This window comes from Aquarana catesbeiana, linkage group LG05 (genome assembly GCF_042186555.1).
Source record: "Aquarana catesbeiana isolate 2022-GZ linkage group LG05, ASM4218655v1, whole genome shotgun sequence".
In the NCBI taxonomy this organism is placed as follows: Eukaryota; Metazoa; Chordata; class Amphibia; order Anura; family Ranidae; genus Aquarana; species Aquarana catesbeiana.
Window position 1 is genome coordinate 382,932,169 of NC_133328.1, and position 21,965 is coordinate 382,954,133.

The 21,965-nt window shown below is 42.8% G+C and overlaps 1 protein-coding gene across 1 annotated transcript in view; it reads right to left on the reverse strand.

The window, feature by feature from the left end:
• Window positions 1-386: 386 nt before the first annotated feature.
• Window positions 387-21,965, reverse strand: part of BLOC1S5 (biogenesis of lysosomal organelles complex 1 subunit 5) — an 89,371-nt gene continuing 67,792 nt past the window's right edge. Inside the window, exon 5 of the mRNA XM_073631029.1 lies at window positions 387-1,032. Coding sequence (XP_073487130.1) covers window positions 859-1,032 — 174 coding nt within the window. The 3' untranslated portion in view covers window positions 387-858. The remainder of the gene's footprint in view (window positions 1,033-21,965) is intronic.

Consider the following 21,965-nt stretch of genomic DNA (forward strand, 5'->3'; position numbering starts at 1 on the left):
ACATGGCACATCATGGCAAAGAACTCCTCTGAGAATCTGAAACAAAAAAAAAATCCCCATAGTGTGGGGTTCAAGGGGTTAAAAAGCAGGCAGTGAGGAGATAATACAATGTATCCCCACTGCCTGTCAAATGCTTCTGAAGAGCAATCTGAACATGGATTTCACTTCAGAGATCAGAGCACATGTGAACGAGCCATTAGCCATGTTTTCTAAAATCTTTGCTTACAATCTAAATCCTGATGTGGTTAAAAAGAAAAATAAAATCAATTACAATGCATCCACTTTTTTTGTGTTATAGAACATTTCGGCTTTCCATCTAAAAAAGCCAAAGGAATACCTTTTTTTTTTTTTTTTTTTAAAAAGAAAAAAAAAAAAAAGCATATAAATAGATTTTAAATTTTTTATGTATTGTTAGCATCATTGACTTATTTTTATTGCTGAACTTTTTTCAATGTGTAATGTAAGAGTTACAGCGTATATTGCCGTTTAGTATGCACAGTGATTGAGGTACATGGTACAAAACACATTCATTAAAAATTGTGACAGACTGAAACACCAATCCAGGTGAAGCGAAAAGTCAGTAACAAGAAAAAAAAAACATAAAAAGACTTTAAAAAAATGCATATATCTGTGGGTGAGCACATTGTGCATACAAAACCCATTTTTTCAGAGTACTAGCTGCAGATGATAGAACAAAGATGCATGTTCTGCTCAACTAGCACTTTATCACATCTCAGTCCTAAAGATCCTTAGGCACTTGACAAATGAGGTAATGAAAGCTTCTACCATTCTTTTTTTTACAGCTCAACAGAATAGCAAACAGGTAACTAGGCCAACTTGATATGTATAGGAAAATTATTAGAAGGAGGCCATTTTGGAAAGTTCTCGGTTAATCTCCACATATTGTTCCCTCAGACGCTGCACTGCTTTACGCTGCTCTTCATCAACTTCCAGCCGTCTTTGTTCCTGTTCCTTCAGAAATGCTTCCCACTTTGCACAAAGTTTCTCATGCCCAGCTTTCTCTGCACCACTCTGCAAATAAAAGAGGTAAAATGGCATCAAAATGTGCTAATGTTTACAGGTGAAGCTAAAGAACTATTGTGTCGTCTGCAAAGGTTCAGGACCTGGCTGTACTGCTTGGCAGTGATGCCTGGATTAAGAGTCCGGTTGAGCATACTGTAAAATGATAACCCCCCTTTGACAGGTAAAAATTGTAATGCAAAAATTCAGGCAATTCAAAAGGCTGTTTTCCTGAAGGGCCACTTAAAACATCTAACATTCACTCTTCAACAATATATCCTACTTATACTCTACTATAGTAGTTTTTTTAAATTAATGTACTGTGGTGCACTGCATAGCATTGCCATTTATTTTGAATGACATTCAATGAATGTGTGTTGCAGTGCACCACAAGACACGGTGCTCTGCGTTTCCAAAAATCAAGCAGGTGCATTTGTACATCCTTTGTGGTGCATTTGCATCCCATTTAAATGAATGGGCTGCCCTATAGCACATTTGGAATGCACATTTGCGAATGGAGACTAAGGGGGTGCATTGTACAGCAGTACTGAAGGAATGCATTATTTGAAAAATAAAGGTAGTAAAAAGGTACAATATTCATCCAAAAGGAACATTCTACTAACACATACAATCCCATCTAATTGGCTGCATAGCAGTAAATGTGAACAAATATACACATCTAGTGATATTTATACATTTAGTGGGAGTAGATTAAAGTATATGGAAACCCAGAACAAAAACATCATATATTGCAGTTTTCAGGTCCGTAGATGTGGAGGCTGCAAAATACAAAAGCCATAGAAAGAGTCATCCATCCTCGCTGTGTAGCGTGGATGGAGGAATGTGGTCAATTTTTTCCGTTCAGACTACAGGCTGTAAAGAAAAAATATATATTTTGACAGGCAGAATATTTATATACAGGCAGTCCCAGAGTTATGAACACAATGGGGACTGTAGGTTTGTTCGTAAGTCGAAGTTGTTCGTAAGTCGCAACACTGCATTTGCAAGTGTAACTTCCGGTCAGAATACTGCGTTCGTAAGTGTAACTGCCTCCTGTGCATGGATGTGGGATGTTCCGGGCGCTTGTTATGTTATCTGGGGCGTAGTACGGCAGTGTGGGATGTGTTTGGAAGTGCTCAAAAAGGTATCCAGGGCCCGCGTGGAGCACAAGTGGCCGGCGTTTGAGGCCGTTCGTAAGTAGGAATCGTTTGTAACTCGGGGACTGCCTGTACAATGGTTTATAAGCATGTACCTTCAGGTGATTGGACACCGGCAAAGCTTTAGGAGGAAACATTCCCTGTGTGCTTCCCCTATAACCCAACCTCACTCTGAGTTCTCAGTTTTCTAGCAAGCAATGGAGCATAAATCAAGGAATGGAAAGGAGGATGTCCTGTATTGTACTCAGAGATATGGAATTTTCTGGTAAGTCAAAATTCCTCAAACTTAAAAAGTGGTTGTAAACCCTTACATATACCCAGTGAAGTGACTGGCTTTTGGTGATGAAACAAATCCTCCTTCGTAAATTGAACATATGTAGAGAAGAAAAGACTGCAGACAAACAGGTACAAAGTCCAGAATATAAACAGCTTGTCTGAAAGTTTGAAAAAAGGGGAGCAGAGAGCGGAAGTTACACACTGCAGAACTCAATGGGGAGAACTCAGAGCTGGATTAGAGGGAAGGGACACACCCCCTTCACACAGCACACAAAAGATCTGAGGCTGTCAATCAGCTGGAGGTCCCTCCTCTGTCACCATTTTTCTCTTGGTGTCAGGAAAACTTGTCAGAAGTGATTCACGGTGATAGCAGAGGAACGAAGCAGCAGACAGACATGACACTTAGTGCTCCTAACTGAGACAAGTAAACATTATAGAGAGATATGCTTTGTTCACATTTCATTTCTAGGGGGGAAACAAACAATTTAATCATACAGTACAGGACACAGGTAGAATATTCATACACCATAGGACATCCCCAGCAATGAATAGAAGAGCAAGCAATAATGGGGCAAACAAACCTGTGCCACCAAGCCCAACAACAAGGGTCAGAAGACAAACTCAGAGAGTCACTGCGTGAACCTTGTGGCCAAAAGCTGCATCAGAAGTCTTCCTAGTCTACCTAGTAAAATAGTATGAACAGAAGACCAGGTGATGGCCTTACACCGCTGGGCTACAGAGGCTTGGTGCCAAAACTTCCAAGAAACTCCCACTGATCTAGTGGAATGGGAACGTAAAAGGAGGAGCATTCTCTTTAGGAATGGAAGTTCTTGCTATTCGATTTCCTATTCATTGTGTAAAAGTGGATTTTGAAGCAGGGTGCAACTTGCAAGGTCATCAGAAAATGCAATCCATGTATATAAAAAAAATCCTAATTAATGGAACCTACTGAATTCATTGAGCTGCAGGGCATCTCAAAGCGGTTGTAAACCTATTTTATTTTCATTAAAAAAAAAAATCATGTTAACCTCCTCTGTGCAATGGTTTTGCACAGAGCAGCCCCAAACCAGCTCTTCTGGGATCCCCCGCTGGGGCTCTCTCCGCTCTTCTCCGAGTGCTCCAATAACACGCTGCTTGCTATGGGGACACTTGTGCAGGCCCGCTCCAGATTCCGACTGTGTGTCTATAGACACAGACAGCGTAGCTTGGCCTTGTCCCCTGCTCCCTCAGAGGATTTGATTGACAGCAGCAGGAGCCAATGGCTCCCGTTGCTATCAGCAAAGCCAGTGAACCCAGAAAGTGGGGAGAAGAGCTGCTCTAGATAGGACAGCGCTGGATCGAGAGAAGACTCAGGTAAGTGTTTTGGGGGTATGGGCGCAGGGGAGCTGCTATTGAAAAGGTTTTTTTTGCATTAATGCAGAAAACGCATTAAAAGGCAAAATCCTTTAGAACTTTGTGAAATTGTGAAAGGGCTAAAAAATTTTCTCTTTCTAAGCTCAGGTCGCATGATCCTATTGTCCTGCTCCCTACTTCAAAAGCTACAAGCTTAGGACAAAGGAGCGCTGCAGAAGCTCAAATTGGCAACATGTTAAGCAATCACTATGAGGAGGATGATGAGGAGATTTGCTCTGAAAAATGCTTGATATGCATACTATAGGAATTATGCAGTCAATCATCAAATACTGTGGGCGGAAGGAGAGGTGTTGATGTCGCTGGAAGGTTCGGGTAAGGCTTACAACAAATAGAAAAATAAATCACCTTCATTTCCAAAAAAAAATTAATTAAACTGGTCTACTAAAATGAAATGCTAACAAGCAAAAGGCCCCCTTTTCTCCCAATTTTATTGTACAGCAACTGTACATACAATAAAAACGTAAAGTTACTGCTTGTACATACAGTAGCTCACAAATACCCCTCACATTTTTGTAACGTCTAAATGGCTGGCAACCAAAGCGAGTACACCCTGAAGTGAAAATGTCCAAATTGGGCCCAAAGTGTCAATATTTTGTGTGGCCACCATTATTTTCCAGCACTGCCTTAACGCTCTTGGGCACCGAGTTGCCCAGAGCTTCACAGGTTGCCACTGGAGTCCTCTTCCACTCCTACATGACGACATCCCGAAGTTGGTGGATGTTAGAGACCTTGTGCTCTTCCACCTTCCATTTGAGGATGCCCCACAGATGCTCAATAGGGTTTAGATCTGGAGACATGCTTGGCCAGTCCATCACCTTTACCCTCAGCTTCTTTAGCAAGGCAGTGGTCGTCCTGGAGGTGTGTTTGGAGTCGTTATGTTGCAATACTGCCCTGTGGTCCAATCTCTGAAGGAAGGGGATCATGCTTTGCTTCGGTATGTCACAGTACATGTTGGCATTCATGGTTTCCTCAATGAACTGTAGCTCCCCAGTTCCGGCATCACTCATGCAGCCCCAGACCATGACACTCCCACCACCATGTTTCACTGTAGGCAAGACAAACTTGTCTTTGTACTCCTCACCTGGTTGCCGCCACACACGCGTGACACCATCTGAACCAAATAAGTTCATCTTGGTCTCATCAGACCACAGGACATGGTTCCAGTAATCCATGTCCTTAGTCTGCTCGTCTTCAGCAAATGGTTTGCGGGCCTTTCTTGTGCATCATCTTTAGAAGAGGCTTCCTTCTGGGGCGACAGCCATGCAGACCAATTTAATGCAGTGTACGGCATATGGTCTGAGCACTGACAGGCTGACCCCCCACCCCTTCAACCTCTGCAGCAATGCTGGTAGCACTCAAACTTCTATTTCCCAAAGACAACCTCTGGATATGACGCTGAGAACGTGCACTCAACTTCTTTGGTTGACCATGGTGAGGCCTGTTGTGAGTGGAACCTGTACTATTAACCGCTGTATGGTCTTGGCCACCGTGCTGCAGCTCAGTTTCAGGGTCTTGGCAATCTTATAGTGTAGGCCATTAATGGCGAACCTTGGCACCCCAGATGTTTTGGAACTACATTTCCCATGATGCTCAACTATACGGCAGAGTGCATGAACATCATGGGAAATGTAGTTCCAAAACATCTGGCGTGCCAAGGTTCGATATCACTGGCCTAGGCCATTTTTATATAGAGCAACAATTATTTTTTCAGCTCTTCGGAGTTCTTTGCCATGAGGTGCCATGTTAAACTTCCAGTGACCAGTATGAGAGAGTGAGAGCAATAACACCAAATTTAACACACCTGCTCCCCATACACCTGAGACCCTGTAATACTAACGAGTCACATAACACCAGGGAGGGAATATGGCCAATTGTGCCCAATTTGGACATTTTCACTTTGGGGTGTATTCACTTTTGTTGCCAGCGGTTTAGACATTAATGGCTGTGTGTTGAGTTATTTTGAGGGGACAGAAAAATGTACACTGATATACAAGCTGTACACTCACTACTTTACATTGTAGCAAAGTGTAATTTCTTCAGTGTTGTCACATGAAAAGATAAATAAAACATTTACAAAAATGTGAGGGGTGTACTCACTTTTGTGAGATACTATAGGTGTAAAATTGCCTTAGCGTATGATTGATCATCATGGACAAGCACAGGGCTCTCCAACTTACAGACATATTCACTGTGTATTTAGTGGTTTGCCTGAATATATGATCTCATAAGTTCAGTGCGACACTCTGAAAAATGTAACAGATAACCTAGATCATCAATAATGGGCCACACCATTTTTCTAGTGCAGAATTTGTTTTGTTTTATTTTTATCCAATTCCCTATTTTTGAGTGATATGAATACACAAATAAGCTTGCCTGATAAAATCCAAACACTAGTCTAGTAGTATTAATAACAATTTGCATTTCCTTTTCACCTGCTATAATGAACTTTGTAGGCCAGTTTTGGCCTTCCCAAATATATCTGGAACAGGGCAGAAAGTATAAATCCATCTGTTAGACACTGCTGGTTCCGCACCTTCTAAACTACATAAGCATACAACAAATACAGTCAGGGTTAAAACCTAAAACAAAAGTGAAAACTACCAAATGCTTGTTCTTTATAAAAGAGATTTTCTGCAAAGACTGTTAGTTCTGGGGTTTAAATAAGCAAGTTTTTCAAAATGCCTAAATGTCTGATTTGGTTTCTAAAAAAGCAGGGTCTATGGATGATACAGTCCTTTTCCAGAGCTATTTTGTGCTCTGACCTTTCTAAGCATGTTCCTCCATTTTCCTGTAAACAGAGACGCACTGTATGAGCAGGTCCTATGGGCTTTCACCACTCCAGTCTTGGCCACAGTGTGGAGACCACTGTTGATTTTTTAGTGGGAGTGTATAGGTCACAGTGGTTTCCAGCTCTTGATGTGAACACAAACAAGTACGGTTTAATCTTCTTAGTGTAAAGAATAAAATATACCCATCACTTCACGAAAGCAGTTTTGGCAGCTCCATCACACTCCTAAAAGGTTACCAAAGTAAATTTACAGAACTTAAATAAGGACAAGAGCCTTAAACTAAATGTTGTGTGTCAAGACTTTTCCAAGGAATCCAGTATCTAAAAATATATTTAGTGAGTAAGAATATTTGTCTTTTCCTTGCAATGACAAAGCAGCTAATAAACAGTCCAGTATCTTAACACTGGCTGTGCAGATTATTCAGCTTCTATGCATTTTATTATTCCACAGCACAAAATTTTATACAGCCTTAGCTTTGTGTCAAGTGAATTTTTTTTTTTTAATTTAGACATAGTTGGATGAGGAGTAGTCACACATGGGTCCTTGCTGTTGGAATTTCCCACATATGCTTGACAGAGGCATAAGGACACCATAAACTTGGTTTTCGTTGTTTACAGAAAAGGATTTTTCTTTTTTGGGGATATACATTTGTAGCTAGTTAAGATTTAAATAGTGCTGTCAAAGTTCTGTGGGAGATATTCTGAGCTATACAATTAATGGGAAAACCTACATTTTTAAGATTCATTCCATCGCAGTTCGAATGGAATGAATAACGGAACTGCAGTGAGGGTCCATTTTGATTTTGTAGACACTGTGGTCTTTACTTTTAACATATAAGGTTGCGAGGTATCAGTGATGCATGGCATAGTTTGGGCAAACAGACTTTCTGACTAAATCAAGTCTTAAAAGTAAAACATGTTAGTACCCAAAACTGATATCGTAGATTAAATGCAGGCAACCACCTTCACATAGTGTAGCTTCCTGCAATGCCTAGCTGGCACGCCTGTTGCCACAACTCCCTTGTAGCCAATGAAAATTTTTTAGTACCAGCTCCAGAGACAACTATTTACATCCACATCCAGACTGACAACCACAACAGAAAAAAAAGGTAGAGGGGAAAAGGTATTGCTGCGGCGGATGAATCTGCACACAGCGGATCTTTTATTTTTGGTGGTTGCGGTGTGGTTATTGGGGGTCCCCCCTTTTCCCTCCTGAACAGTCCAGTGCCCGTCTGACTGCCCCCTGTATTTTGGCCGGGGGGGGGGGGTGAGGTGGCCTCTGAATGCGGCTTTCCTCTGAGTTGCAGCAAATAAATAATCCTAATCTATTCATACATTTGATATAGACCGAAGTACCCTGAAGAAGCAGATTTCCCCTGCAAAAAGTGTTGAACATAATATCTGAAATCTTCATCATCAACTTATGTCAAACTGCTCAAGATGATGTGCGTCTCATAACCACTTGTAATGTTTATCAATTGTATGGCCTTTTGACTATACTAGTGTTTTATCCATGTGTAATAAAGTTGTTTTAGATTTTAATGACTAGAAAAAAGAAAGAATGGTTTCCCAACTAAGCGACTTTTAAGGCAGCTAGTAGTATCAAATGTGCAAATATACAGAGTATTAAAGTAGAAAAAAGTTTTATTGGTACCGTATATCCTCGAGTAGAAGTTGAAATTTTCAGCCCCTTTTTTGGGGCTGAAAGTGCCCCCTCGACTTATACTCGAGTCACCGCCGCCTGCCTACATGATCAGCGTGTCATGCAGGCAGACGGCGGCCAGCGTGTGCTGCATACCACTCGACAGCCTCTCACTGTTCCAAAGCCGCTCCTCCTCCTCGTCTGTGATAGGCAGTCAGTGTACAGCCTATCATGGACATTCTCTCATCCTCGTCCGTGGTATGAGGATGAGAGAATGTCCGTGATAGACGGACCGCTGACTGCTGGGAAATGGAGTTTTCTGCCTATCATGGACGAGGAGGAGGCGCGGCTTTTGAACAGTGAATGGCCGCCGAATAGTAATAGCACACGCTGATTGGTGCAGAGCGGCACACGGAGGCATGCACAGGACACAGGTAGGATGCACACAGACACAGGTACATATACACATGACACATACACATATACACAGGTACAGGACACATGCACATATACAGAGGACACAGGTACAGGACACATGCACATATACACAGGACACAGGTACATGACATATATACAGGACACATGCACATATACACAGGACACATATGCACAGGACACATGACACATGCACATATGCACAGGACACATGCACAGGACACAGGGAGGTATACAGCTGCAGATGGGCATTGTTGACCCTCTTTTTCAAAATAAATTTTTATTACTTTTTTCCAGTTGACAATAACGTAATATAGAATTACAGTATATCTTGCAATAGTTATTCAAAATCATTAAAGAACAGTATTACACATGTTACAATGTATAAAACAGACATTGTGGTACAATAACAATAGTGTAATATGGGGACATATTTAGGAAGTGGGATGAATAGAGTAGTAGGGGTAGGGGGAGGTGAAGGAGGGAGAAGGGGAAGGGTAATGAGAGCATTGTTTGTAATATGCTTATATTAGGTCGTCCATTCCAGTGTGCATCATTTCAGAAGAATAATTTTGTGAAAAGAGATTTATGCTATTCTGCTATTATACCAGTTTTTCCATTGGGACCAATTTGCTTGTATTTTGTGATGTGATGCCGAACCTCTTGTTCCTATGAGTTCGTAGGTATAGTGTGAGTGGACTAGGGTAATCACTTCCAGTATAGTGGGGACGTTATGTGTTTTCCAGTTTCTGGTTAGAAGTAGTCTGGTTGCAAGGAGAATGTGCGTGAGGATCGTTTTGAATGCGTGAGGAATCGTATCTGGTATCATGTTTAGTATAGCCAGTTGTGGCGTTAGGGTGATATTAAAGTGTCCAATGTCTTGTATTAAGTGTGTTACTTCTTTCCATAGGTTTGTTATTATTGGGCAGTGCCATAGAATGTGTAATAGAGTTCCTGTGTGATTGCATTGTCTCCAACATAGGGCTGAGGAGTTGGTTTGGAATTTAGCTAGTTTGAGTGGTGTCAAGTACCATCTGAGTGTGATTTTGTTTGTAAGTTCCCATAGAGAGGTGCATCTTGTGGCTTTGTGAACCGTTTTTAATGCCTGAGTCCATTGTTGGTCTGAGAATTGTTCGTGGGTGTCTGTTTCCCAGTCAGTAAATGGTTTGGATTTGTTAAAGGTATTTTTTTCTTGTAGTGTGGAGTAGATAATAGAGATGCCCTTAGATTGGGATTCTTGTGTGAAATAGAAGCTCCAGAGTTTGTTTGGTAGGGATCCTTCTATACTTGGGTTTCTGGATAAGCATGATTGAATGCGCAGGTAGGTGAGAAAGTCTGATGTGGGTGCTTTGTGGGTGGATTGAATTACTGTAAATGGTTTATGTTGAATTGTGTTTCTAAGTTCTTCCGTGGTTGACGTCTGTGGGAGTAGCCAGTTGGGGATGGTTAGGTCAGGGGATAGTAGGCGTAGGGTTTGTATTGGAACGTGTATAGGTTTAGTGGTTAGTGATAACCATTTAGTGTTGTGGAGGATTTTCCAGGCTTTGACTGACGCCTGAATGGTTGGGGAGTACAGATGAGTATTCGTGATCTGAGCAGATGTACTGTATAGCCAGCATGCGAGGTTTGGCCCTGGCGTGGCATTGTTTTCAATGTTGCCCCATAGTGTGTTTTGGTGGGTTTGAGTCCACTCTTGGAGTTGTGACAGGATAGTAGCTAGGTAGTAGTCTCTTATGTCAGGGTAGCCCATTCCCCCTACTAGTCTGTGTTTGATGATTTTAGAGTGACTGGATCTCGGTTTTTTATTTTGCCAAATATATCGACTAATTATAGTCTGCAGAGAGTTTAGGTAGGAATTGGATAGAGGAATAGGTAGTGTGCGAAATGTGTAAAGTATTTTAGGTAATATGAGCATTTTGAAGGCTGCCAGCCTACCTGACCATGAGATTTCAAATTTGGCTAGTTTAGCGGTTTCTTGAAGTAGCATTTGTTTAGTATCTATGTAGTTGCTGTTGAAAAGACCTTTTGTTGATTTAGTGAGTGTGATGCCTAAATAAGATATACCTGTTTCTGCCCACGGGTATACATATTGATTGCGTAGGATATTGCTGGTTACTGCATCTAGGCCTAAGTCTAATATGTAGGATTTGGTAGCATTGACCTTGTAATACGAAATACAACTGAATTTCATTAGTACATCTTGGACCGAAGCCAGGGAAGAGATTGGGTTGGTGAGCATCATTACGACGTCATCCGCAAACAGGTTAATTTTATGTTCTATATGGCCGATTTTAAAACCAGTAATATTTCTGTGAAGTCTAATGTGCTCCGCCAGGGGTTCCATAATTAGGTTGAAAATAAGTGGCGAGAGGGGGCATCCCTGGCGGGTGCCATTAGTGATCTGGAATGGCTTTGAGATCATGCCTTCTGTGTAGACTTGGGCCGACGGGGATGAGTATAAAGCTAGTATTGCTGACAAGATAGGACCCTGGAAGCCAAATTTGTGGAGCGTCGCTTGTAGGTAGTCCCAGTTGACCCTGTCGAACGCCTTCTCTGCGTCCAGAGATAGGAGCAGAGAAGGCGTTCTGTTGGTCTCAGCATGGTGGATTATGTTAATAAGTCTTCTGGTTGCGTCATGGGATTGTCTACCTTTTGTGAAGCCGGATTGGTCTGGATGTATTAACTTGGGCATGATTTGTACTAGTCTAGCTGCTATGCTTTTGGCGTAAATCTTTGTGTCTATGTTAAGGAGCGAGATTGGGCGGAAATTTTGGGGTGAGGTAGGTTCTTTCCCTGGCTTCGGTAAAGTGATTATTAAAGCGTTAAGCATTTCATTTGGGAGAGAAGAGGAGGAGGCAGCGTCATTGCATACTTGAGAGAAGTGGGGTGCCAAGGTGGTGCAAAATTGTTTATAATATTCGCTAGTTAGACCGTCCGGTCCTGGCGATTTGTTGGATGGTAATGCAGAAATTATATTTAGGATCTCTAGGTGGGTGAATGGTTTGTTAAGCTCATGAAGTTGATGTTGTGAAAGCTTTGGAAGTCTAATTTCCTGTAAAAATGTGTTGATGTCTAACATAGATGGTTGGGTGGTGTTAGTGTCTTCTTTTAGGTTATACAGTGATTGGTAGTAGTGGCTGAATGCATCCGCAATAGCTTGCGGGTCAATGAGTTTTTGTTTTGTGGCTGGATGAAAGAGGTGTGGTATCTTTGATTTGATGTGGCGTCCTTTTATTCTGAGTGCGAGTGCTTTCCCTGCTTTATTGCCTGTAGTGTAATGATTTGCTTTGAATTTTGTTTGGATTTTAGTGTGGGATTCTAGAAGAATGTTCCTAAGTTCTTGTCTAAGGAGAACTAATTTTTCTTTTGTTGTAGGGTCTGGAGTGGATTGGTTTTGTTTGTCTAATAGATTAATATTAGATATGATAGTATCTAGACGCTGTGATCTCCTCCTCTTTTCTCTTGCACTAAGTTGTATAATAATTCCTCTAACAAACGCCTTATGGGCATTCCATAGAATGGTGTTGTTTGAAGTCGATCCTTTATTCAGTTCAAAAAATTCTTCCAGGTGATTTCGTATGTATAGGGAGTTTTCTGGGGATTGGATGATTGACGCATTGGCTCTCCACATCATATGGCGAGGATGCGAAGGATGGTCAGCTATATCTATCGACACTGGGGCATGGTCAGACCATGTGATTGTTCCAATGGAGGAGTTTGTGGTTTTAGTAAGGGTCCATTTGTCAACAAGAAAATAGTCAATCCGGGTGTACGAATTATGTCTGCTGGAAAAGAAGGAGTAGTCTCGTTCTGAGGTGTGGTGGCATCTCCAAACATCGTATAGGTCGTTGTTTCTTATGAAGGTGGTCATAGGGGATGAGGGTCTGGAGGTACGGTTTGAGGTATCTAATTCATTGTCAGGTGCAATGTTGAAGTCACCGCACACAATGAAGTTTCCTTGGCGGAACTTATTGAGTTTTTTCATAAGTTTGGATAAAAATTTAATTTGGCCAGAATTGGGCGTATAGACATTGACGATGGTATATCTGGTGTTATCTAGGGTACAATCCAGCGCCAAATATCTCCCTTCCTCATCGATCAAGCTATTGTGAAGCGTGAAAGTGAGGGAATTTTTTACTGCTATCATGACCCCATTTTTCTTATTTGGGCCTGAGGCTTTGAAAATGTTGGTAAATTGATGGTGTGTACAACGGGGTTCAGCTGAGATTTTGAAGTGAGTCTCCTGGAGACAAAGGATATCACATTTAGAATCTATAGCTGTTTTCCACATGGAGGTTCTCTTGGCAGGGTGATTGAGTCCTTTGACGTTAATTGAAAGGAATTTTGGCATCTTGTGTGATTTGTAGTGGTGTCAAACAAAATGAGTGGTACTCACGGTTGGAAGAGGCAGTTGTTTGGTCCTGGGAGGTTACGTGGAGCGAGTTTTGGTTGTTCTTCAGTAGTAGCTCTCCGGAGGGACGAGTGGAGAATGAGTCAGGTAGGAGAAGAGAAAGGAAGGTTAAACAGTGCTTTATGATATAAGCAATACTAAGTGTAGATATAACTGAGCAACTGCTACAAACAGCCTGACAACACTAGGCTGTGTTAACTGTGCGGGGTAGAGTTTGTGGGTTAAGCTGCGCGAGCAAGGCATCCGACCGGATGGTATGGTGACTGTGTGAACCTAGGTATCGCCTATCAGGTTCGCTTCAGCGTGCATTGTATGTTTGCTTGGGACCTGGGGTCTGAGTGGGACCTCTGTGGTTATTAATTGATACTTCAGGTGCTTCCGGGATAATGTCCCATTGTTTGAGAAGTTTTATTCCTTCTTGCACTGTGGTGATGACGTGTTTGGCTCCGTTTTTGGTGATGATGATTTTTGTTGGGAATCCCCATTGGTATGGGATTTTGTGGTTATTTAGAGGCTTGGTTATGGTATTCAGTTGTCTTCGGAGTTGTCGTGTGTATTGCGACAAGTCTGCAAACAGCTGTAAGTTATTGAATGGTGCTGGAAGTTTACCCAGATGTCTGGTTTTATATAGGAGTTGATCCTTAGTGTGGAAGAAATGAATCCTCATTAGAACATCTCTGGGTATGTCTGCTGCTAGATGTGCTGGTTTGGGGATGCGATGTATGCGGTCTATTATTGTCTCCATTGGTGACAGATCAGGTAAAACCGTGGAGATCATCTTTCTGGCATATGAATTGAGGTCATGTGGCAGGACGGATTCGGGTATACCTCTAATTTTGACGTTATTACGTCTAGACCTGTCTTCTAGGTCCGCCATCTTGGATTTCATCCATTGCTGTTCAGCATGGGTATGATCTTGTGCATCTACAAGATCATTCACTGTTGTGGTTAGGTCATTCGTGTGTTTTTCAATATGGTGAATTTTGTTCCCCATAATGTGTACATGGGATGAGAATTGCTTGAACATGGATGCTATTTCAATATGCAGTGAGCTCTGCAGGGAGATGAGCATCTCCTTCATGGTAGTGTCTAGAACAGGTTGATCTGATGTGGGGAAAGCTGCTATAGCTGATGGCTGAGGTAATATTGAGAGAGATGCAGGGCTTACCTCAGTGCTGTTTTCTGTTGAATCCATTCGCATCCTCGCTTTTGCTGGGCTGTTGCAGGCTGATGAGGAAGGATATTGAAGGGATGTCTCTGGAGAGTGTGGATGAGGCAGTATTTCAGTGTCATCTGCATCAGGGAGGTCTGTGTAAGCTGATGAATTCTGTGCAGGGCCGCGGGCGCCATCTTGGATTTCTGTGTCCAGCTGCAGTGAAAAGTAATCTGTCAGTTTCTTTGGCGGCCTGTATTCTTTCCTCTTGCGAGTCGGCTGAGACATTGCTGGTCCCTGTGGCAGTGTCTCTGTCTGTTTAGGGGTCAGATGGAGCTGTAGAAGCGGCGATGTTCGCTTAGATCGTTCCGGTCGGTGCAGGAGCTGAGGATTCAGACGTCCATCTTGCTCGGCGGTTAGCCACGCCCCCTGTTGACCCTCTTTTTCCACTTACAGTAGCTGCTGCATTTCTCACCCTCGTCTTATACTCGGGGCAATACCTTTTTCTCTTTTTTTGTGGTAAATTAGGGCCTCGACTTATACTCGAGTATATACGGTAATTAAACATAGTTAAAAAAAATATACATATAAGAATGAAATATTGATTATCTGAACAATATCAGCTGTTATCACCGTGCTAGAGGACATATAAGAGAACCTCCTTACACCCAACGCGTTTTGGGGTACAGTTTAAATCCTTCTTCAGGGGTGCATAAAAAGGAGAAATTAATCTATGGTATAATTCAAAGATATAGTCAGTTTTACAAATAGCATATTGTAATCATAGTACATATGTAAACCAAGTGTTTCAATAATCCACTTACATAGTATTAAATAGCCTATTCCTAGTATATAGTATTAAATAACCTATTCCTTCTGTATTGAACTGTATTGTAATTGTACTGTCCCCTCCTCTACACTGTAAAGCACTGCATAAACTGTTGGCGCTATATAAATCCTGTATTATAATAATAATCACAATAATACAGGAACGCCATGGGCTTGCCTGTACTTCCAAACAGACTACCGAAGGACATAAACTGACCAAGATAGTATGGCTCACCTTCACCTAAGAATACAGTAAAGAGACAGATACATGCATTTTGATTGTAAAGGTTACAAATTTGTAATTTTTTGCCTAAGCTAAAGTCACATGAGAAAGCGATGGAACATCACTTTTCAATTTCCAGCCAAAAAGTTTTCGGTTTTAGGTAGAGTGGGAGAGGGTTAAAACAGCTGTCATGTCTTTACTGCTGTTTGGGATCCATCTTACCATGACTTCCTGTACTGATGACAACATTTTACCAGCCAGGAAAAAGAGGGGAGTAGGTGAGGCTAGAATATATGTGGTACTGTATGCCTATTTCTGCAGCACTCTTAACTAAATAACCTGGGAAGGAAGGCCTTGACAAATGCCTGTTGGTCAGATCCCACAATGGAGGAGATGAGGAGCTAAATATTGGCTAAAAGGAAGGATACAGAGCGAAAACTGGAGGAACAAATCAGAATAACCTACATGATAATGAAGTCATGAGGGCTGGTAAGTGTATTTTTATGTGGGTGCCGATACAAATCAGGGAAAATTTTAAAGCAGCGGGTGCCGAAGGACTCGATGCTATATCAACTTTGACTGAACAGTCTGGGGCAAGCTGTGGCTAATGCTGTATATGGGCAGTACACAGAGGGTTCCCCCACTGGCCAATAGGAAAGTGTGGTAGGTAGAAAAGTTAAATCACCAAGAAGTGCAGGAATTTTTACCAGTCAGAATGGCCTGACATTCAGCACAAACACGCTGCAGGTATACTTTGTACCTAAAAGCTTTAGTTTTTTTTAACTTTTATTCTTTAATGAAACCTGGAAAATAGCATGTTCATAGACATTATTATTATTATACAGGATTTATATAGCGCCGACAGTTTACGCAGTGCTTTACAACATTAGGGCAGACAGTACAAGTACAATACAATTCAATACAGGAGGAATCAGAGGGCCCTGCTCGTTAGAGCTTACAATCTAGGAGGGAGGGTCAAGTTATACAAAAGGGTAATAGCTGTGGGGGATGAGCTAATGGAGAAAATAGTGCAGTTGTTAGATGGAGGCAGGATAGGCTTCTCTGAAGAGGAAAGTTTTCAGGGATCGCCTAAAAGTGGATACATTTGGAGACAGTCTGACAGATTGGGGTAGGGAATTCCAGAGGATAGGCGAGGCTCGGGAGAAGCCCTGGAGGCGGATATGGGAGGAGGTGATGAGGGAGCTAGAGAGCAGGAGGTCTTGGGAGGAACGGAAATGGCGATTAGGTTGGTATTTTGAGACTAGGTTAGTGATGTAGCTGGGGGCAGAGTTGTGGATGGCTTTGTAACTTATTGTTAGTATTTTGAATTTAATTCGTTGGGCGAGTGGTAGCCAATGGAGGGATTGGCAGAGAGGGGTAGCAGACACTGAGCGGTTTTTAAGGTGGATGAGTCTGGCAGCAGCATTCATGATGGACTGAAGGGGGGATAGTCTATTTAAAGGTAAGCCAATGAGGAGCGAGTTGCAGTAGTCAAGGCGAGAAATAACCAGGGAGTGAATCAGGAGCTTTGTGGTTTCACTGGTTAGAAAGGGACGCAGTTTAGAGATGTTGCAGAGGTTGAGGCGGCAAGCTTTGGAAAGTGATTGGATGTGGGGCCGAAAGGAGAGTTCAGAATCCAGGATAACACCTAGCACCCTGACATGTGGGGATGGGTGGATGGTTTTGCCATTGCTCTTGACAGAGAAGTCAGGGGAAGAGGCACGTGAGGGAGGGAATATTATAAGCTCGGTTTTGGACAAGTTGAGTTTGAGGAAGTGGTGTGACATCCATACAGATATGTCGGTTAGTAAGTTAGTGATGCGTGAGGAGACTGATGGAGTGAGTTGAGGGGTGAAGAGATAGATTTGTGTGTCATCAGCATAGAAATGATATTGAAAGCCGTGAGAGGCTTTCACTGACCCAGGGAAGAGGTGTAGATTGAAAATAAAAGAGGTCCAAGAACAGAACCTTGGGGGACCCCGACAGAGAAGGGAAGAGGAGTGGAGGAAGTAGAATTGTAAGTGACATTGAAGGTGCGTTGGGACAGGTAGGATGAGAGCCACTGAAGAGCACAGTCACGGAGACCGAGGGAGTAAAGTTTTTTGAGGAGGAGGGGGAGGCAGCTGAAAGATCCAGAAGTAGGAGTACAGAATAGTGTCCGTTGGTTTTTGCAGTTAGTAGGTCATTTGTGAGTTTTAAAAGAGCAGTTTCTGTGGAGTGTTGAGGGCGAAATGCAGATTGAAGGGGATCAAGAAGGTTGTTTTTAATAAGGTGGTCACTCAGTTGGTTGTAAACCAGGCGTTCAAGGAGTTTAGAGGAAAAGGGGAGCATTAAATGCTTATTGATTGGGCTGGCTAAAAGCACCAGAGATTGCAGCAAAACATTTTTATTGAATAAATGGCTGATTTGCTGGGTTGGAAATTTACATTTGATAGGATATGGCTCAGTATAATTTTGGTTTGTTTTCAGGTCTTTCTTGGTAAAGGTCGTGTACATTTAGACTGGACCCACTCAGCTGTCAAACTAAGTGGCATCTCCAGCCATAGACAGCAGTCAGACAGGGCAGAGTGTGTAAGGAGGTGGAGCAGTAGGCAGCAATGCATTTCAAGGGCACGCCTCCTTTGTCAAGTCAAAAAAGGTTTGAAAAAAGGGGGGTTCCCTTAATCACGAGGTCATCGTTATTAACACTGGGTTTACATTTCACCACTGTGCCTTTACTATCTGGGCTCCTGGTCTGCACAGAGTTTTCTGCACTAGACAGCAATACAGGCAACTATGATGTAAAGGGATACTTTTTTTTTTTTTTTTTGGAATAAATTGTACATGCTTTAAATCTAATTTAATCCTGCTCCTTGTCCGCTTCATCTTTTATGCTTCAGTTGGATTGATCCCAGTATCTCTTGGAAGGAGCTGCAGGAGAAACTTTCGCTTGTTTTCTTTCTAAAGACTTTATGCATGAATTCATGGCCAATGTTTATATGTGTGGCCTATGCAAGTGCTAAATGTGTGCTGAGCATATTGTATGTATGCATGCATGCATGCATGCATGCATGCATAAAAGGTAACTTTATACGTGAGTTTTTTATACTAGGGCTCATGGCAATCTTGCACTTAAAGGATAAGGCTGTTAACTCAGACTCCCCTCAGAGGAGATGGCCACAAGAAAGGCCACCCTATGGGGAAGGTCAGCCAAGGGAAAATCCCTAATAGGTTCAAAGGTTGGCTTCTAAAGTGCTGAGAGAACCAGATTGAGAACCCAGGTGGAAACAGGAAGAGTGACGTGATCTACGCCTATAAGGCCTTAACTAGAAAGTAAGAGGCCATAGGTCTCTGAAACAGAATGGCCAATGCCAAAAGGCCCATACTGTAAGATCAAAGATTTATCCCTTAAAATGGTACTTAAGGGAATATGTTGGTCCAGACCAGACTGAAGGAAGGACAGAATAAATCTCATGTAGCACTTTCTAGAATTAAAGTTCAATTGACTCACACCAAGCAAAGCAGGCATTCCAGGTTGGATGGTAGACTTTAGGAGAACTTGACTTGCTAGCCTTCAAGAGGGTAGGGATGACTTCAATCTGAAAGGCCCCTGCCCTTAACCATGGCTTCAGTGGTCTTGCTATTAAAGCCAGTGACCGAAAAACAAGATGGAACACTGGCCATGGTGACAGTATACCCAGACGATCCGAAGACCTCCCAAAGCATCTGTGAGGAACTTGAGTATGTTGGGAATACCTCGTCCTCCTGGGCCAATTCAGTATGCTGAGAATTACTGGAATGTCCTCCTTGATCCTGCAGAGTAGGCCAGTGAGAATATGGAAGGCAGAAAGGCATAGATAAGGTTTAACTGATCCCAGTGTGTCCACTGTGAAGCCCCCAGAGCCCCTGGACCTAAAATAAACCTGTCTAGTGTGTTGTTGAGTCTGGATGTAAAGAGGTCCACATTTGCCTTTCCCCCCATGGCAAATGATCTGAAAGACTTCTGGATGGCGAATCCATTCCTGTGGATCCAAAACGTAGTTGACTGAAAAAGCCCACCGGCTAAATTTCCATGCCTGGGATGTGGACAGAGGATAGGGTCAGAACGTTAAGATCTGCCCAAGAGAGGTTTACATCAGCTTCCCTTAGAGCAGGTGACTCTGGATGCCTCCTTGATGGGACAACTGAATTGCCCTGAGTTCCATAATTTTGATCAAAAATCAAACTTCCTCTGACAACAAGGTATTCAGGACTGCTTCTCAGCCCAACAGGCTAGCCTTAGTCCTATAAACTTTTCATGAGACTTGGATTGGAAATAGACTATGCTAGAGAGCATCTGGCCCAGGGGGTCAGACGAATGGGGTGGTCAAGAAAAGGGTCTGCTTGTCCCTTGCACCAGAATGTTGCTGTGCAATGGTCTGGATTGAAACAGTGTATGGCACTGCCTCAAAGAGGCCACCATGAGAACCAAGACCCCCATGCAAGTACAAATCAAGGGCCTTCTATGGGCCCAGAAGGCTCTGGCATGAGAGCGAAATGACAGAAATTTGTCCCAAGGCAGAAAAATTCTGAATCCAGGTATGCCAATATGTGAAATGGGTCCAGAATTGACTTCTGGAGGTTGAGGGTCCAACTGAAGCTCTCAAAAGCCTCTACCTTTTGCTGGATGTTGGCTGACAAGAACAGGGAAGAATGGCCCTTTACCAAGAGATCATCCAGGTACCAGACAGTGTGAATCCCTTGAGAACAAAGCAGAGCCAGAGCGAAGGCAAGCACCTTGGTGAAAGCCCTGGGGGACCATGGACAGGCCAAGGGGAAGGGCGACAGTGTTTACATAGGCATTCCTGATGTCTTAAGGACAGAAGTTCCCCTGGGAGGCAATGACCAATCTGGCATTTTCCATGTCAACCATCTGAACTAATAGCAGCAAATTGAGAGTTTTCAGATCAAGAATGGGCTGAACTCTTCCATTCTGTTTGAGATCATAAAGAAGTTGAACAGAAATCTTGAAAGCATTGTCCTGTTAGTACATAGGTAATGATTCCTTGATCCAAGCACTGTTGAACATCAGCAAGCAGATCGATGTGTCATAATGGGTAAGAAGACAAGTTGGAGAGTAAGAAGGGTAACGGCGGTAGAATGCAAAACTCCCTATTGTAGCGCCTGGTAACACCACTCAGGTGTCTAAAATTATGTGGGACCAGGCGGCCAAAAGATGTAAATTCCTCTTTTAGACTTAACAGTGCAAGACAGAGGGACGAAATAAAGCCTTCCTAATCTCAGGAGTAGAAGACTTACAGGTAGAGGGGCAAGCCTTTTTTTTTGGGGGGGGGGGGTGAGGAGTGTATTCATGATCATACCCCCATGATTTCCTTGATATACTTATTCAAGAAGGTCCCAAACAGGCATTTGGCTTCCAAAGGTAATCTCTCAAAGCATTAAGGAGTTCTGCTGACCAGCAGAGAATCATACACAGTGAGAAGGCTCATCCTGAAAATTTAGAAGAGTATGTTAACTGAGCGGATTGCACAGTAGCGTAAAGATGAAGGCAAAGGATTCACATAAATAATGGCAGAGGGATCTCTAAGGATGGAACTGGGGTTCTGGGCCATACACTTAGTCTAGGTATCAATAGTCTGATAGACTGCCATGGACACAACTGCAGGCTGTATGGAAGGTTTCACCAAGGCAGAGATAGCTTTAAGAAGGGCCTCCCTTAGACCTTTCACCTACTGGGTCTTTGAACACAAGATTATCCTCTACAGGGGGCCATGAGGGTTTTGTTAAGGTAAAGAAGGCCGGCTCCATCATAGAAATTGCCCAGGGAAGCATTCTTTAATAGGATATTGCTGGGTGAAGTGTTTGGGAGGAAAAGCCTCGCCAAGACTATTTTTAGAGACCCCCATACTGGGTACCCTTGGGCAAGCAGACTGGCTACTCCAATGCTAAACAAAAGCATACAGTTTCAATAAGTATCAATAGTGTCTTTCAGCTTAGAAGAAAAGGCTGTAGCAGTCTTATCCTCATTTAACGGCTCAGAAGGTGAGGTGTCTTCCTCAAATGACACCTTTTCCTCTTGTTCTGCGACTGGCTCTAGACTAGAGAAAAGACAAATACTGATTCAGGAAGGGAGGTAGGGCTGTGACCTCTGCTATCTAGGGCCTAAACATAACCTAAAATACTGCCAATGAATACCAACCTTATGGCACAGAGTTCCTCTATAGCCACGTGCCCACCGCCTAACTATAAATGTAACTTATTACTTTAAATACCTAAATACCAGGGTTATGGCAGCAGCCAGTTAGCTGCCATAACCCTGGTACAGTATCTTTATTTACAGCAGGTGGCAAGCTTTCATATAAAAGTGGTCTCAGCAGGGGATTCGCTGCAAGATCACTTTTATAGGCAGCGGGAGAGGTGCCCCCACCCAGTGTCTTACGGGTTTACCGGAGCAGTCGGTAATCCCGGCAGCGATCCGGTCTGATCAGTGGCTGGGCAGCAAGCTGAGTGAGGGCCAAATAGCCCGCACTCGACTTTATGCCCTTGGAAGACCGAAGTGACATCATTTTCCGCCTCTCGGGCTTAACCACTTAAGCCCCGGACAATTTGGCTGTCCAAAGACCAGAGCACTTTTTGCGAT